Source organism: Salvia splendens, chromosome 17 (genome assembly GCF_004379255.2).
Source record: "Salvia splendens isolate huo1 chromosome 17, SspV2, whole genome shotgun sequence".
Classification (NCBI taxonomy): domain Eukaryota; kingdom Viridiplantae; phylum Streptophyta; class Magnoliopsida; order Lamiales; family Lamiaceae; genus Salvia; species Salvia splendens.
Window position 1 is genome coordinate 27,732,732 of NC_056048.1, and position 17,463 is coordinate 27,750,194.

The following is a 17,463-nucleotide window of genomic DNA, read 5'->3' on the forward strand; positions in this document are numbered from 1 at the left end:
TGTTTTTATTTTGATGATTTTGACAAATATATTTTTGACATAAACTGCTCTTTGGATCGTTGACGTGTGGAATATATATGAATAATTAATGAAACATTTAAGTTGTTATTAAAAAAGATTGGACCCATGCTTTTTAGGCCCAGAATATCTATAGTTTGACATTATCCTTAGTAATCTGGCGATAGCTAAAAAAATTTGTTAGCATAAAAATTTATCTCGTGTTCTATAATCTATATTTTTTGTCACAGAAAAATCAAGAAAATCTGCCGATTTCGAACCAAAGTCGGTAAAATCCATCCTAAGACAACCAACGAATCAACTCTTCATTTCTCCTTCGACCTTATTTGACCTGATTATTCGAATAATATGCTTCATCTGTCCCCGAATAAGAGTCCTATTTAGTTATGACACGGGTTTTAAGAAATGTAAATAAAAGTGAGCTGAATAAGTTAGTGAAATATGAGTCTCATTTATATATATTTGCTTTATTACAAAATGTGCGTGAAATAAGTTAGTGAAATGTGTGGCCTACTTACCATTATGCTAAAATTGAAATATGACTCTTGTTGTGGAACGGACCGAAATGACAAAACATGATTTTATTGTGGGATGGGGGGAGGAGATGTCAGCAGAAGACATACATATGTCGACTACATTTATTTGATATACAAAAGTCTTCGTGTTGACATCTTATAACATAGGTTTGACATAGTTATCAATTACAATTTTAAAATGGTTGTCAACTTAATGATATCAAACATACAATTCATTTCTTGCTTATTAATCTCATTTTTTGCATGTTTATAGTAAGAGAGCTATTTGTAGAGGTTAATCAACGACGAAATGGATGAGAATTTGGAAAATGACATAAAAGTGTAAGAATAAGAGAACAGGAACACAACACGCGTTGATTTAATGAGATGGGACATGGGTCCACCTAATTTAGATAACTATCTTAGCGATAAATTTTGGAATATGAGTCTCAATTCGCTGGCTTTTCAAAATTTAGAATTAAATTTACTGACTTTTTAAAATATGGGATCAAGACACGCGATTTTTTCGGAACAAGGGTTTTTTTAGCTTTTTCTCTTTTTGTCTCTTCTTTTTCTTATTATTTATCTCACAAAATATATAAATAGACCAAATTTAAGTACTAAGAGCATTAGCAATGGAAAGTCTAGGGTTGGCACGGTACGATATACCGTACCGAAATGGGCATACCGCATACCGTACCGAAAAGTACGGTATGAGAAAACACGATACTGTACCGTACCGATTTTTCGGTATACCGCAATAAGTACTAAGAACATTAGCAATGGAAAGTCTAGGGTTGACACGATACGATATACCGTACCGAAATGGGCATACCGCATACCGTACCGAAAAGTACGGTATGAGAAAACAGGATACCGTACCGTACCGATTTTTTCGGTATACCGCAATGCGGTATACCGAAAAAGCGGTATATCAAAATATGAAAATCTTTACCTTACCGACATTTCGGTATACCGTACAGTGATGCGGTATACCGCAAGTCATACTTGTTTGATATATAAAATATTAAAAATAACATTTTATCTATCTAGAAAATGTCCAAAATGATAAAATTCCATCACAATCAAATATAGTTCATGACATTCAAAGTTCATATAACTTCCAAAGGGATAATACTAACTAAATTTAAATCAAATATAATAATAAATATTAATGATCCATTGTATATGTTAAAACTCAAATCTCGAAAGGAAAAATAAGTCGTTATTCATTTTGGAGTATTTATTTAATAAAAACACAGCGTCATTTATCAATGCTTTAAGAATTTGAAAATATAAAATATTATAATATTATAAATAATAATATGTTAAATATATATAATTATTAACGGTATATACCGTAATTGCGGTATAATGCGATATACCGCAGTATACACAAAATTTATACCTTTGTCGTACCTAAATCTGTCTGTAAGGTATCATACCGTACCGAAAAGTGCGGTATACCGAAAATTTGGTATTTTCGGTATTTTTTCGGTACGGTAAGTGCGGTATTTCGATATATTTTGTCAGTCCTAGGAAAGTCCTCCCAACCCCCCCCCCCCCCCTTTAATTATTCTCACGTCAGCATTTTACCCCACTAATTATTAAGGATCTATCTCTCGGCAATGGAAGCATATCTCAAGGGCCTATCCCACTTTTCATTTCATTTACACACCATCAATATTTGTGTATTTCATTTCTAGTTGTTGGTATCAAATAAAATGCGATAAATAAGAATAAATTCAAGAAAAATAAATTAAAAAAATGTACTTAATTAAAAAAATTTCTACATTATAAAAAATACAGAAAAAAATCAACTTAAAAAGCACAGATAAAAACCTACTATAAGATACTGACTCAAGCGTCATCGTCATCGGAATCCGGACCTAATTTGTTCTTCATCTTCGTGATTGTTTTCTAGATGTCCTACATTATAAAAAAAAAAATTGGGGATTTGAGAGTATGCATGCATGAAACTATTAATTATTCATGTTGCCATCTAATAATACGCAACAACAATTGACATGAGCAAGATCAAGATTCATATGTTGAGCATATAAAAGAGAACTTACTTGTTGAGATATTTGTTTACCGATTTAATCAAAAAAGACTAGAAAATCTCTTATTGAACATACTAAATAATGGAGTACATGATTTTGTCTAATAAAATAATAACTATATGTTTTAACCTTCTGAATTGACGTCATATTCTCTACGATCAATAGACAAATATATTCTAATGCACGTTAAAAATGAAAGTGTAAAACCTCTTCAACCAAAATGCATTAGTATAAGGACCTAGTGATATAAAAAAATTGTAAAATGACCCAATGAAACAAAATGAATAGGTATAAGGATCTAATAGAACAAAAATTTGTATAAGGTCCCAATGAAACGAAATGTATTACAACAAAATTTTATAAAAAAGAAGAGTTATTCAAATGTGAGGTCCATTGCCAAATAAACGAAATAGTTTGCAAACGAACAAAAAAAGATTAGACAATTAATCGTGGATGGAGGGAGTATTATTAATTTTATTTGTCATAATATTTATGCAATTTTCCATGATTACTAAAAAAACCTTATTTTTTCCTATTTTAATCACGATCCTTCAATTTATTATATACCACAATCATTCTATCCACGTACCAAACCAAGAGTCACCTTCAAAATAATTTGTGTATATGCTAGGTGTTTCATCTGGGAAATTTTATATTGCATTGAACCCCTATTCATGGAGTCACTGTATTTTATTTTGTGATTTATTTATCTTATTTAAAAAAAGAGTATCTAAACTGATTTATATATTTGCCACAAATATATTTGGGGTCTTATCTATGGGATTGGGAGTCACTAAATATCACTTGCCTGTTTTATGAAAACTTCCAAATGCAAAAGTTAAATTGGAAAATGGCATTGATAAAGTATGAGCAAATTGCCAAAGAAGTTAAATGATATTTGCCATATTATTTCTATTTGTTGAAAATTGGAATACCACCATGAATCCTTGATTACATACGGCATTTGATTTTACTTTATTCTATGGTTAGATGAGCTATTCAATGCATGCTGATCTGTAGCATTAAAAAGTGTACATTTAAAAATAAAAGATAAACGTGAAAATTATTCGAACTCTTTCAGTTGAGAAATAATTTGGTAGTAGTTGATGACAAGTAATCCCAATAAATATTTTTTGATATTAGTTTTGTAATTTTCGTGGGAATCCCTTCTTTCATAACATTAATTTAAAAAAAATGCTTAGTTAAAAAATTAATAAAATATGAATCTCAATTTTATAAATTAGTTTTATAATAAAAAACAGTATAATGAGTTAGTGAAATATAAAGTCTATTATTATTATTTATAATAAAATAAAATAAGGTTTTGACATATATGTTAGTGAGTGGATAAATATAGCAAATGATAATGGACGAAAAAGAGTAGGAGTACTATATTTGCACTTGCATATTTTCTTATTGAGCACCATAATCGAGAGTGATAAAATAATGTCAATTAAATTTGATTCGGAAAATAAATCATTGCAACCTTTTGATTTTCAGAATTTCTCCAAATTTCTGTTTAACTTCAAATACACGCAGTATAGATTTTTTATTTTATTTTAAATACTAACTTTATAATAGAGTAATTAACAATTCTTAAGAACTAAAATCAGTGAGAATATAAGAAATAAAGTACTCGGTATTATAATGCGAAATTAAACATTTTTCTAGATATCTTCTCTAGATCTAAATTAGGATTGCCCAACTCTTAAATAAAAATAAAGTAAAATGTTACAGTAATATATAATGAATGGTGTATATTTTAAATGTAATAGTAGTACTTTTTTTTGTCATGTTGTCCTTTCGTAGTATTACAAAGTGTTTTGTTAATCGGTAAATAATTTACTACTTTATTCTTTTAGTTCTTATGGTTACATATTTGACAAATCGGATATGCTCGAATCTATAATGGGAAAATTTCCTATAAAGCCAAAAGGTACTTATTTATTTATTCAATCAAAAAGTACAAAGATTATTACGATAATAAAAATAATAATTAAATTTATGCACTATTAATTAGTATAATGAAATATCGAAAATATTTTCATAAATCATAAATTATCAATTTTAGACCAATATATCCACAAACCATACATAATTAATCTCATTCATTCCATGTTGACAATCATATAGTATAATTATAAAATGATTGTAGAGTAAAAAAATACAACGAATAGACTTATAGGTATAGTCCGTTATATCGTCATATCGTTATCAAGCCGCAGTCATGACATCTCATTTCTCGATTGGTTGGTTAAAAAATGTCGACGTGACTCGTAAAGCACAATATCAGGATATAATAACCGTTTACATTAATCCTCGATTTCGATATTCTTGAAATCATGAATAACATCATTTTATTCTGTGTTGAAAATATGATAAGATGACTATAGGGCAAAAAAAACCGCGAGAAACAAAATTACAGGTAAAGATCGTTATACCGCCATGTCGTTATTATGCCGCAGTCTCGACAATTTCATTTCACGATTCGTTATCTCCATAAATTTAGGATTTGTTAGTAATACTCCTCATTTGACAAATTTGATAAAAATTTCAACAAGTTATGTGATTTAGCACATGGGTTTTTTAGGAAGGTAAATTGATTAGATAAAATCGATATTTACAAAAGCACTCAATTGATTTAACTTTAGAAATATGAAAGTAACATACATTTATTGCAATATTCCTGATTTACATAAGAATCTATATTGGGATAAGCTATAAACATAGGTGTGTAAAGTTTAATACAGTAGTTTTATGATTATTCTTCGATTAATTATATATAATCGATATTTAATTTTAGAATCTATTTTTTTTGGTGGCAAATTAATTTCAAAAAATATTTAAATTAATCTCGAGGAATCAAATATATACTGAAAAAAGAAAAAAGAAAAGGAAGAGCATGCCGAGTATATGCTAAAAAGTTATAAGCGCCAACCGCATTAATAGGTAACCGTTTTTATTCAAGTCAAGCTTGCAATAAATTTTAAATTTCACTATTTATTTCTATTTTAATATAAATAGCGCTCACAATTTCCCGATTTTCACCATTCTCTCTCTCTCACAAAAACCACAGTCACATACCACTGCAAGTTCTTAGCTATGGCAATGCAAATGCAAATGCAAGCTTTAACGTTTTCTCAGCGGCTCTCTCAGAAGCCGTCGCCGGCGGTGTGGAGAGCATCTCCGCCGTCCGTCGCTGCCGTTTCCAGAAGAAGCGGGAGCTCCGCCGTCTCGCTCCGCCTCCGCACAACATTCCGATGCTCTTCTTCGAGGATGAGCTCTCTAGGTTTGAATCGACTTTTCTGAGCTATTTCATTTCGATGCTTGCGTGTTTGGTGATACTTAATTTGCTCGGATTTGAGCTTTGAGCTTTGATTTTAGTTTTAATTTCGCGAGGAATCTGGAGTTGGAGAGTGAAATTGAATCGATTTCAAATTCAGTGATGATTTAACTTGTGTTTATGCCTGTTTAATATTTTTGAATACTGGAAAATTGAGCGGCATGTTGATGGATTTTTAATTTGGTGAGCTGTGTAGAGGTGGATGAGAAGAGATTTGTTGAAGCGGCTGAAACTGGAAACATAATTCCGCTGTACAAATGCATATTCTCGGATCATTTGACGCCGGTGCTGGCTTACCGGTGCTTGGTGAAAGAGGACGACAGAGAGGCTCCGAGCTTCCTGTTTGAATCTGTTGAGCCTGGATTTCGCTCATCGAGTGTTGTGAGTAGCTGATTTTTCTATCTGATTCTTGTTTGTTGCAAATTAGATGTACTTGCATGTGTATGGATTCTTCTAGTTATGACTCGAGTAAGCTCTGTTGCTATTTTTGTAGGGTCGTTACAGTGTGCTTGGGGCACAACCAGCTGTTGAAGTTCTCGCAAAAGAGAATAAAGTTACGATTCTAGATCACAACTCTGGGAAGATAGTCGAGAGGTTTGTAGAGGACCCTATGACAGTTCCGAGAAGCATTTCAGAATCCTGGAGACCACAACTAGTCGATGACCTTCCAGATGCGTTTTGTGGTGAGGATTGGTGTTGTTAAAATATCAATTGCGTTCATACTTTCCTATTAAACATGTTTAACGGCCTTTTAGATTTTTAAATACATATTTTGTATAATCATGTATGTTATTTTCGTGGATCTTAGTGAAAGGATCACTTTTGCTGTTCTGGTTCTTGCTGACTTATGTTTAACCCCCTTGTTAAGAACTTTTTTGTGATATTATGGAATAGTCTCTTATATGAAAATTGTCATTATGGAATCGGAGAAGATATTATTTACATGTCTCATATTTGTCAAAAACAATGTTTTTTCTTGGTTTGCCTGACTACATATAAGTCCAATAAATCTACATACATGTTTGCTCATACACTTATATAAATGTTTCCCTTATAACTGAAAGGTTTAAGTGAAAAGGGAACTAGGGAATTGCATATGAGTTAATTAAAGCAATTGGTTTTGGTTTCGCTTCATTGACAGTAGCCGGTAGGTAATGATATGAGCCATATGCATTTTCTCTCACCCTTGTATTAAGTGTATATACAAACTGCATCTGTAGTTATAATATTTAAGCTACTCTCATTTGTTTACCTTCTCAACAGGTGGATGGGTTGGATTTTTCTCATATGATACAATTCGTTACGCGGAGAAGAAAAAGCTGCCTTTCTCTAGCGCTCCAGAAGATGACAGAAATCTGCCTGACGTTCATCTTGGGCTGTATGATGACGTAATTGTTTTTGATCACGTGGACAAGGTACAACAGTTATTTTTATGTGGATCTTTTGTCATTAAATTTTTTGTAGCCTTATGTTTCTTCCTTGAAATTGCCAAAGCAATCATAATATAAAGAGTTGACAACCTCATTTTGTTTAAAGGTGTCCATAAATAGTCTCGCATTGATATCTCGTTATCTCAACTTCGCTCTTTGTAGCTTTCATTTCTTCTTATTTCATATTGGGATCATCAATGGACATTATATCTATGATATTCTTCTCAGAAAGCATATATAATCCATTGGGTGCGCTTAGATCAATATTCATCTGCTAAAAAAGCTTACAACGAAGGAATGAAACGCTTGGAAAGATTGGTTTCAAAAGTTCAAGACATAGATTCGTGAGTATTTTACATTTCATCCTTAAAATATGGATATTGTCATTTTGTATACCAATGCGTTTATCACCATTTTGCAGTCCACGGCTAGCTCCAGCTCGTGTTGATTTCTGCACTCCTGATTTTGACCTTTCTCAATACAAGAGAAACATGACAAGCGAGGAATACATGAAGGTTGTTTTAGAGGCTAAAGAGCATATTTTGGCTGGGGATATCTTTCAAATTGTTTTAAGTCAACGCTTTGAAAGAAGGACATTTGCTGACCCATTCGAAGTATACAGAGCTCTGAGAATTGCGAATCCAAGTCCATATATGAGTTACTTGCAGGTTGTTTTTTTGTTTGGGTCTAGTCTTCATTAGTTTTAATGAGTCAAGAACTCAAAATATACCATTTTCACTTTTGCTTCATGTCAGGTTAGAGGTTGCGTTATGGTTGCTTCGAGCCCAGAAATTCTTGTTCGTGTAAATAAGGTAAACTTATAGCTTGATATCAGTTTGTCTTTGATGATGTGCTCATTTTACATGGTTGAAATTATCAACATTTATCTGTCATGTGGACAAACATTTGATACATTTGCACGTTACTGTACTGACAGAAAAAGGTTGTTAATCGTCCTTTGGCTGGGACAACTAAACGAGGGATGACAAGCGCTGAGGATGAAATGTTGGAGATGAACCTTTTACAGGATGAGAAGCAATGCGCAGAACATATTATGCTGGTTGATCTGGGCAGGAACGATGTTGGCAAGGTTTGTTTATTATTCATATTTGACGTTACTCTTTTAGACAAAAATTATACTGAAATCTAGAAGGAAACTTTTGACACCATATCTATATTTTCTGTTTTCGATAACGTGATTGTAAAAAGTAAAATCTCTTAATTCTCGAGTACTTCCTGTTTACATACTAGACCAAGAACAGTACATCCAAGTCCTAAATCATAATAAAATTACAGAAATATAGTCCTAATATTATATGAATAGTTAGTTAAGTAGCGAGGATTAACATGTTTTACATTCACTTGTTACTCCATACATTATTTCTTCTTTACTCGGGGGTGGGGGAAGATGTGGAGAGTTTGAACCATCGATCTTAACATAATTGAAAACGATTTTATATTGGAATATTTGGCCTTTCTAGCAAATCAAGATCGTTTCTTATCTGATGTACCTGTTTTTTAATTTTTTGCCAGGTTTCAAAATCTGGTTCGGTCAAAGTGGAAAAGCTCAAGACTATTGAACGATATTCCCATGTGATGCACATAAGCTCCACTGTAAGAATATGCTTTTAATTGTATAGTTTCTTATTGAATCGCCATTGTTTTTGTCCGGTTGCTCAAGAACTAATTCATATTTCGTGGTAAATTATGCTTATAGGTAACTGGGGAGTTACTAGATCATCTGACGGCTTGGGATGCACTGCGTGCTGCACTTCCCGTTGGAACAGTTAGTGGAGCACCAAAGGTAACGATGCAGCTATAGCTTATACGAGCTTATGCACTGAATTTAACTCGACTGAAACACAATGATATCTCTCTCTCCAACGGGTCTCTTCGTGATATATATGCTGACACAAGACTTAGTTACTAGTATTAATTCTTGTTTAGTGCTTCTCTTGCTAAAATCACAAACTATTCCGGATGCCCTATATTGTTTTCTCGTATTTGTGAGTCGATAAGATACGTCTTTTGTGTCCCCTTCTTCAGGTTAGGGCTATGGAGCTGATTGATGAATTCGAACCAACACGGCGAGGACCATACAGTGGTGGGTTTGGAGGGGTCTCCTTCCTAGGCGACATGGACATCGCGTTGACTCTGAGGACAATTGTCTTCCCCACTGGAGTCCGTTACGACACAATGTATTCATACAAGGACGGCAACAGGCGCCAGGAATGGATAGCGCACCTCCAATCGGGAGCTGGAATCGTGGCCGATAGCCAACCAGACGACGAGCAACTCGAGTGTGAACGCAAATCTGCTGGTCTGGCCAGGGCCATCGATCTGGCTGAGTCGGCATTCGTCAACAACGCTGCCCCAGAACCAGCAACGGCTGATAGCTCTCCCCCGGCCAAGGTCCGCAGTCGGGAGTTGATTGCTCATAACGGAGCTATGGTGCCTGACTTGGAATCTAACTAGCTTTGTTTGAATAGTGTTTGTTATGCTCAAGCGTTTTACAAACTACAGTATATGAAAGCTCATATGCTTTTAGGCTTACTAGCTTAATGCAAGTGCTCTTTTTTTTTTCTCTTCTTGCTTTGTCCTTTTAGTTTTTATATGTAAATTATGTTGAAACTACAGTTTTTTCCCTTCAAATAGAATCAATGGTTTCACATTTGCTCTCAAACTCTTGACCTATTGGTTGGAGGGGAATCGTCTTACCAATCAGAGTATTCTCTATTGTCATGCTGAAAGGCAAATTGTCGAGGGAAAGGCTAATCATCTTACCATTGGGGCTCACTTGTGTTCGAGTCTGAATGGTGCCACACATAAACCCTCCAAGGCCGGTTGATGTCAAAACCACAGGGTTAATTTTCCTAAACTATGCTAATTATATTCATCTCTAATTTGTTACTACTATACTTGCATTTTGTATCATTCAAAGTCTCAATTCAAAATATTCATTCTTCACGTACCAATCAAATGAAAATACCACAATTAAGCCTAAAATCCCCACGCAATAACAAGAATTTATAGTGATGTTTTTTTATAGAAAGAAAGGCTCAAACCATTAAAAAACTCAGCAAAAGCAAAGAAACACCAACAATCAACACAACAAGCACAAGGGCACAACCTAGCAATTGAATGTTTGTGAGTAAAATGGATTGGCTATTGGGTGACTTGTTTTTGTAATATATTTTCTCGCATTTTGTTTATAGCATAACTAGATGAGTTTGTCTAAGAGCATCAGCAACAGTGGCGCGAAATTCCCAGCAGAATTTCCAAAAACATTTCTTGCCACGTCATATGGACTTCCCACTGCACAGTGACGGACATCCCCAAGGACTTCCCACAATTAAAAAAATTTAATGCAATAAACGGGAATTCCGCACGGACGTCCGTGGGAGTCAACGCAATGGCGGACGTCCGCACGCCCATCGCGACGGAATTCCGCGTAACGCCGCGGAACAGCGGTGTCCTCGGCGGAATTCCGTATCCGTGCATACCATGCACAATGGCGGACGTCTGCCGCAGAATTCCGGCACGCCGGGACGGGCGCCATTGCTGATGCTCTAAGGCTATCCACAATGGCGCCTAGCGCACCGCCTAGCCGAGCGCCGGCGCTAGGCGGTCGCTAGGCGAACCATTGCAGCTTCCGAAAACCGCCGAGCGGTTTTTCGGAATTAAAAATCGCCTAGCGCTAGGCGGTCGACGGGCGCTGGGCTATCCGCTCGGCGCCATTGCAGCGTCGGGATCGCCCAGCGCATCGCCCAACGGTTTTTTTGTTTTTTTTTTTAAATTTTCGAGACACTATATATACGCGATTTGCACTTCATTTTCATTCGCACCACTTTATTTATGTAATTTTGTAAAATGTACTTTTTTTTAATGTAATTTTTATTATTAATGTACTTTTTTAAAATTTTAGTACTTTTTTAAATTTATTGTACTTTTTTAATTTATTGTACTTTTTAAAAAATTAAAATAGTATTATTAATGTTTCCCGTATATGTCTCGTAAATTAAATTCTGTATATTGTGTTATTAGTGATGTGGCTATTGATGTGGCTGGGCTATTTATGATATGGCTAGGCTATGGCTGTGCTATTTCTGATGTGGCAGGAGGATTTTTAGTATTGATGATGTGGCAGGAGGAGTTTGTGGCTGGGCTATGGCTGGGCTATCACCACTGTGGATACCCTAAGTAGTACTCCTAGTTGTGAAAAATCATAAGTCCTCAACAAACGACGTCGTTGCAGCATCACATTCTATCCAAAACAAAATCCTTAAAAATCCACCAATTCTAAATTTCGTCACCCAATTCCACAGATAATGGCGTCTCTATTGCTCGGAATCGGAGCTCCTCCAATGGCGGCCAGAACCCTCACAATTCCCCCTTCTCTTTCTCTCTCCAAATCCCAAGCCCTATTCAACCCCTCCTCCTCCCTCTCCATCTCCCCACCCGCCCCCACTCTTCCTCTCAGTAAGTAAACTCTCTCTCCTCCCTCCCTCTCTGTCTCTCTAATTTTTCAATTTTTGGGTTCAGTTTTCTGCGGCAGAGGGGACAAGAAAACAGCAAGGGGGAAGCGGTTCAATCACTCGTTCGGAAATGTGGGTTTATTACGCTGAATTATTAGTAATTTTTTGATTTTCTATTTTGGGCATTTATTCATACAATTTGTGGGGATTTTTTTGGTGTGTGAAGGCGAGGCCGAAGGATAAGAAGAAGGGGAGAGGGCCGCCGAGGGTTCCGGCGCCGCCGCTTCCGCCGAGGAAAGACAAGTATGATGACGGCGAGGTGGTCAAGATTGAGATTGATGAGTCTCTGTTTGGCAACTGATTGAATGCGTTTTTTGTGTTTTCTGTAATTTTTTTGTTAAAATCTTCAGCTAGAACTGAGTTTTATTTTGATTATCCAATATTTGAAATTTTGAATATAGAATGTTTCAAGATTATTCATGATTCATAATATTTGAGCTAATTCTGTTTGATTTACTATATTCTATTGAAAATGTGAGACTAAAAAAAAACTTAGTATTGATAATAAATATACATTTAATCATGAAAAAAATACACACTTCTTTATGATAGTAAATTTATCATTGCTAATATATCAAGAATTCTTTATTGGTGATATTGGTGTAGGCTTATTAATTGAATTTGAAATTCCCTTCTCAAAGATTGCATTTTTCTGGGATTTTAGAGCTATATCTGTTTAAAGGTCCCATTTTTAATAAAGTTGAATTTGGTTGATGATCTTTGTAAAGCCTTCTCTGTATTCCCTAGGAAGATTATGATGCGACACAATTACATGCATTAAAGAAAAAAAGATTGGATTTTTACCTGAAAAATTACATTTAACTATTATTCATGACTTACTATTTGAGTAGTTCGCGATTGTAAGCATCTGGAAGATTTGCTGCACAAATTGGCTTAAGAGATCCAAATAAGAATTGCAAGCAAAAAAACACCTTGTAAAGAGCAAAAATAGCAAATCTCATTCAACAATGCTGATATCGTATATTGCCACATAAATTTCAACAGTTATCTAACATAACAATAGAATCACATCTAAGTAAACGAACATGACAACAAATTCACACGAAAATGTATCACTTTTTCTAATCTATTCCACATTTCCACTTGAAACTATTTCAGTCGTTAAGACAGAGAGAGATCACATCTGAAGATTTCACCTTTAGTGCTATAACCACACATACTCTAGGTTCTAAGCAGGTTAAAAACAAACTATATAATCACCAAAGAGTGAGAGACGTTGCTTGGAAACTCCCCTGATGCTAGCTTACGAACTAGATATCATGCATCGAATATGGTTTCATATACAAGACTACCTGCTCATCACATATGTCATCATTGTAACTAGTAAGGTGCATTAGTTAAACAAGAATACACACATTTGATCAAAAAATAGGTTGATGCTTTTAGATTTTCCAAATCCGAGAGATACCAACGAGTTTAAAGCATGAAACGAGTAAGGTGATTGGAGCTGCAATAGAAAACCTATCAAGATATAGCATTTGGAAAATACAAGGCATTTAATCACCATCTTGGTTGATTCAGATTTTCAATCAGAGAGATACCAACACATTTGAACAAATCCAATCTCAAACAAGCAAGTAATTTGAATAAGCAAACACCAATTGATGCCACAATTTACTTCATTTATCACAATTAACACCAAATACACCTTCCACAAAACCACAGCAAAACAGAATTTGAAATATTTTGGAGATTCAACTACCTAAGTTCAAGTTTTGCAGAAATAGGAACAAATTCAATCTCAAACAAGCAAGTAATTGAATAAGCAAACACCATTTGATGCAACATATACTGCATTTATCACTATTAACACCAAATACACCTTCCAAAAAACACAGCAAAACAGAATTTGAAGTTCTTTGGGGAGATTCAACTACCAAGTTCAAGTTTGCAGAATTAGGAACAAAATCCAATCTCAAACAAGCAAGTAATTGTATAAGCAACACCATTTGATGCAACATATACTGCATTTATCACAATTAACACCAAATACACTTTCCAGAAACACAAAGCAAAACAGAAATTGAGAATTTATTTATATACCAACACCACCTTTAAAAAAAAAGATCTGAAAAAATAGGGCAAACCGATTTCACCCCTAACCCTTGCGGCTATCGTAATCGAGAACTTCTGAATCGGTAACCGACCTCGACTGCTGGACGATGGATCGGCCGATCGAGTTGATCCAGTCCTCCTTCTCCTTCTCGGAATCGGCGATGAAGTACATCGTCTCGCTCCGGGTGGACAGCTCGAACGCGAATTGGCGATTCAGCACGTCCTCGGCGCCTTTCACGGTGAGGCAATCGGCGACGGGGATGACGCCGCGGGGACGGGAGGCGCGGGTGACGGTGGATTCCTTGAACCAGAAGAGCTTCCCCTGCTTCAGCACGAACCACCGGCGGCGCCAGGTCTTGATGTACTCGCCCTGCTTCGTCAGCCAGCCGGCGCGCTCCGGCGCGCCCCAGAACTCGACGCCGTCGTAGTCGTCTGCGCCGGCATTGGCTGAGCCAACCACAGCTCGCCATAGGCTTGCCATGGACGGTGATTTTGAGGATGGATTTGATGATCGATAAGTTTCTGTAGCTTTTCTGCTTTTGGTTTATTCTTTATTTATCAATTTCATTTTAATAGGAATCTATTGACATTTTGTGATTATATTACAAGTAAATGTCAAATGTGGTCCTTAATATATATGACTGTTATAAGGTCAAATATGGTCCTAAACATATGACTTTTTTACGATTTTAATCATAAACATTATGTTTACTCTCCGTCCACAAAATATACTACTCTCTCTGTCCCATAAAAGATGTCACACTTGTGGGCACGACACGAGATTTTAGGAGGTATTGTTGTGTGTGGAGAGAAAATATAATTTTTATATTTATGTAAGAAAGAACTTTTAAAAAAAATAGAAATATGACATCTTTTGTGAGACAAGTTAAAAAAGGAAAGTGTGACGTCTATTATGAGACCGAGTGAGTACTATCTTTAGAAAATTAGTCAAAATGCAATAAAAATAAGAAAATAATATGAGGGTTACTATAACGCAACTAAATATAATATGACATCTATTGATCAAATATATTTGTACACATGAATAAAGTGTGATTCTATTTTCAGTTCGACTCTATGGGATATTATTGGGTTGCGTTGCCGCTGATCTCACACACGTAATCGAGAAAACAAAGCACGCAAACGATATAACGTGGTTCGGTGATAAACCACCTACGTCCACGGAGAAGATGACCGGAATCTTATTGATGAACTCTTTACAATTACAATGAACTCACACTCACACTCTACCGCTCACAACCGCTCGCTATCTTGAGAATTAATCTCTCTAGGTGTGTGTGTATATGGTGTAATTCTGCTACTTCACTACTGAGCTCTATCGAGCTATTTATACAAGATGCAATCAAGAAATAAAATCCAACTAACTCTATTTCCCAAAGTTAGTTATAACCGCTACTCGGCTCAAAACCGAACTCTTCCTTCTCGGCTAGTTCCAGCTCAAAGCCGAGCTTCCTTCTTCTGCCTTCTTCTTCTCGGCTAGTTCCAGGCTAGTTCCAGCTCGGTAAACCGAGCTTACCGAACTCCTTTCACCGAACTCCTTTCTAGCCGAACTCCTTTCTAGCCGAGCTAGCTCAAAGCCGAGCTTCATTTCTTGATCTCTTCTTTGAGCTGCAGCTCGGCTCCAACACTCGATCAAATCAGTAGTTTGCACGGACACACTTTCACAAATCTCCACCTTGTCCTTGCAAAACTCCATCAATATCTAGATTCCCTTCTCAATCCTGTTCCATACTTCAACATTCCACAATTTCCACCAACTTCAAGCAATGCTTGAACTTCAAAGTTGGTAGTGACTTGGTTAACATGTCTGAGGCATTTTCTTCAGTGGGAACCTTCACCACATTGATCTTCCCACTCTAAATTTCGTCTCTGATGAAGTGCCTCCTTACATCGATATGTTTAGATCTCTCATGGAACATTTGGTGCTTGGCTAAGCATATGGCTGAATTGCTGTCACAATTAATCATTACTGCTCCCAGCTCTATCCCCAGATCTTGTAAGATTCCTTGTAGCCATTTTCCCTCCTTTGCGGCCTCTGTTAGTGCAATATATTCTGCCTCAGTTGTGGACAATGCGACCACCGGTTGTAGATTCGACTTCCAACTAATGGCTGTACCAAACAAAGTGAATATGTAGCCGCTTTGGGACTTCCTATTATCCAAGTTGGCCGCATAATCAGAATCACAGTAGCCTACAAGAATCTCATCTTTCTCAGACCATGCTTTTCCACCAAATCTCAAACCAATCATAACAGATCCTCCCAAATATTTCAAGATCCATTTCAGAGCCATCCAGTGTTCTCTACCCGGATCAGCCATGTACCTGCTAGCCACGCTTATAGCATGAGCCACATCCGGCCTTGTACATATCATCAAGTACATTATGCTTCCCACTATATTCGCATATGGTATCGCACTCATTTCCCTTCTGATTTCATCGGTTTTAGGCGCCTGTTCTTTGCTCAACTTAAAATGGCCTGCTAATGGAGTAGAGACTGCCTTTGCATTTGTCACCTGATATTTCCTTATCACTTTCTTGATGTACTCAGCTTGCACAAGCCTCAGTTCCTTCTTCTTCCTATTTCTGACAATGTCCATGCCTAGGATTCGTTTTGCCTCCCCAAGATCCTTCATCTCAAACTTTTGTTTAAGCTCATCTTTTACAATCTGCAATTCACTCAAGCTTGATCCAGCTAGTAGAATATCATCTACATACAGTAACAGGTAGGCTATTATCAAATCTCTACTTCTCTTGACATATACACAGCTATCAAAGCTGGATCTCTCAAACTCCATCAGCTCCATTTGCTCATGGAACTTCTTGTTCCACTGCCTACTGCTCTGCTTGAGCCCGTATAGGCTTTTCTTAAGTAAGCAAACCTTCTTTTCTTCTCCAGGCCTTTCAAAACCCTTAGGCTGCATCATATAGATCGTCTCCTCTAGATCCCCATGTAAAAAAGCTGTTTTTACATCGAGTTGATGCAGCTCCCAATCAAAATGAGCTGTCAAGGCCAATAAGATCCGAATGGAGGTGTGTTTTACCACTGGAGAGAACACCTCAGTGTAGTCAATACCTTCTACTTGTGTGAATCCTCTAGCTACCAACCTTGCCTTAAAACGTATGCTTTCAACTTCCCCAACTTCAACCTTCTTCTTAAATAGCCACTTGCAACTTATGAGTTTCTGAGTCCCTGGGTCATTCACCAGAATCCAAGTCCCATTTCTCAACAAGGACTCTATTTCTTCTTCCATGGCTCTCATCCACTTCTGACTTTCTTTGCATTTTATGGCTTCTTCATAGGTTGAAGGCTCTGAGAACATGAGCACCTCTGCTATACAAAGAGCAAAGAAGCTCATATCATAATCTGAAAACCTGCTGGGCAAGCCTGCATTCCTTCTTGGATTTCTTCTGTTTCCTTGATTTGATGGATCTCCACCTCTTGTGTTTTCATCTGACTGAGAA

General features: G+C 36.2%; 3 protein-coding genes across 3 annotated transcripts; 2 read left to right on the plus strand and 1 right to left on the minus strand.

The window, feature by feature from the left end:
• The first annotated feature begins 5,651 nt into the window (after nt 1–5,651).
• Nucleotides 5,652–10,042, plus strand: LOC121775095 (anthranilate synthase alpha subunit 1, chloroplastic-like). Its single transcript, XM_042172067.1, has 11 exons — nt 5,652–5,885; nt 6,136–6,320; nt 6,433–6,622; nt 7,203–7,354; nt 7,598–7,713; nt 7,791–8,037; nt 8,125–8,181; nt 8,307–8,459; nt 8,903–8,983; nt 9,087–9,173; nt 9,416–10,042. Exons 1-11 carry the CDS (start codon nt 5,699–5,701, stop codon nt 9,842–9,844), a joined length of 1,884 nt encoding a protein of 627 aa, XP_042028001.1. The 5' UTR covers nt 5,652–5,698; the 3' UTR covers nt 9,845–10,042.
• A 1,553-nt stretch (nt 10,043–11,595) lies between these two features.
• LOC121773904 (30S ribosomal protein S31, chloroplastic-like) lies at nt 11,596–12,320 on the plus strand. The gene is made up of 3 exons (XM_042170826.1): nt 11,596–11,848; nt 11,912–11,976; nt 12,071–12,320. Exons 1-3 carry the CDS (start codon nt 11,698–11,700, stop codon nt 12,203–12,205), a joined length of 351 nt encoding a protein of 116 aa, XP_042026760.1. The 5' UTR covers nt 11,596–11,697; the 3' UTR covers nt 12,206–12,320.
• Nucleotides 12,321–13,873: 1,553 nt separating this feature from the next.
• Nucleotides 13,874–14,546, minus strand: LOC121773541 (pleckstrin homology domain-containing protein 1-like). Its single transcript, XM_042170418.1, has one exon. It carries the CDS (start codon nt 14,459–14,461, stop codon nt 14,024–14,026), a length of 438 nt encoding a protein of 145 aa, XP_042026352.1. The 5' UTR covers nt 14,462–14,546; the 3' UTR covers nt 13,874–14,023.
• Nucleotides 14,547–17,463: the final 2,917 nt, after the last annotated feature.

Bases quoted from the DNA above. Each gene is read 5' to 3' on its own strand.
- LOC121773541 (XM_042170418.1), bottom strand. From the start codon at position 14,461: ATGGCAAGCCTATGGCGAGCTGTGGTTGGCTCAGCCAATGCCGGCGCA.
- LOC121773904 (XM_042170826.1), top strand. From the start codon at position 11,698: ATGGCGTCTCTATTGCTCGGAATCGGAGCTCCTCCAATGGCGGCCAGA. The intron at 11,849-11,911 runs GTAAGTAAACTC...TTTTGGGTTCAG, and splicing joins CGCCCCCACTCTTCCTCTCA to TTTTCTGCGGCAGAGGGGAC. The intron at 11,977-12,070 runs GTGGGTTTATTA...TGGTGTGTGAAG, and splicing joins TCAATCACTCGTTCGGAAAT to GCGAGGCCGAAGGATAAGAA.
- LOC121775095 (XM_042172067.1), top strand. From the start codon at position 5,699: ATGGCAATGCAAATGCAAATGCAAGCTTTAACGTTTTCTCAGCGGCTC. The intron at 6,321-6,432 runs GTGAGTAGCTGA...CTATTTTTGTAG, and splicing joins GATTTCGCTCATCGAGTGTT to GGTCGTTACAGTGTGCTTGG. The intron at 7,355-7,597 runs GTACAACAGTTA...TATTCTTCTCAG, and splicing joins TTTTTGATCACGTGGACAAG to AAAGCATATATAATCCATTG.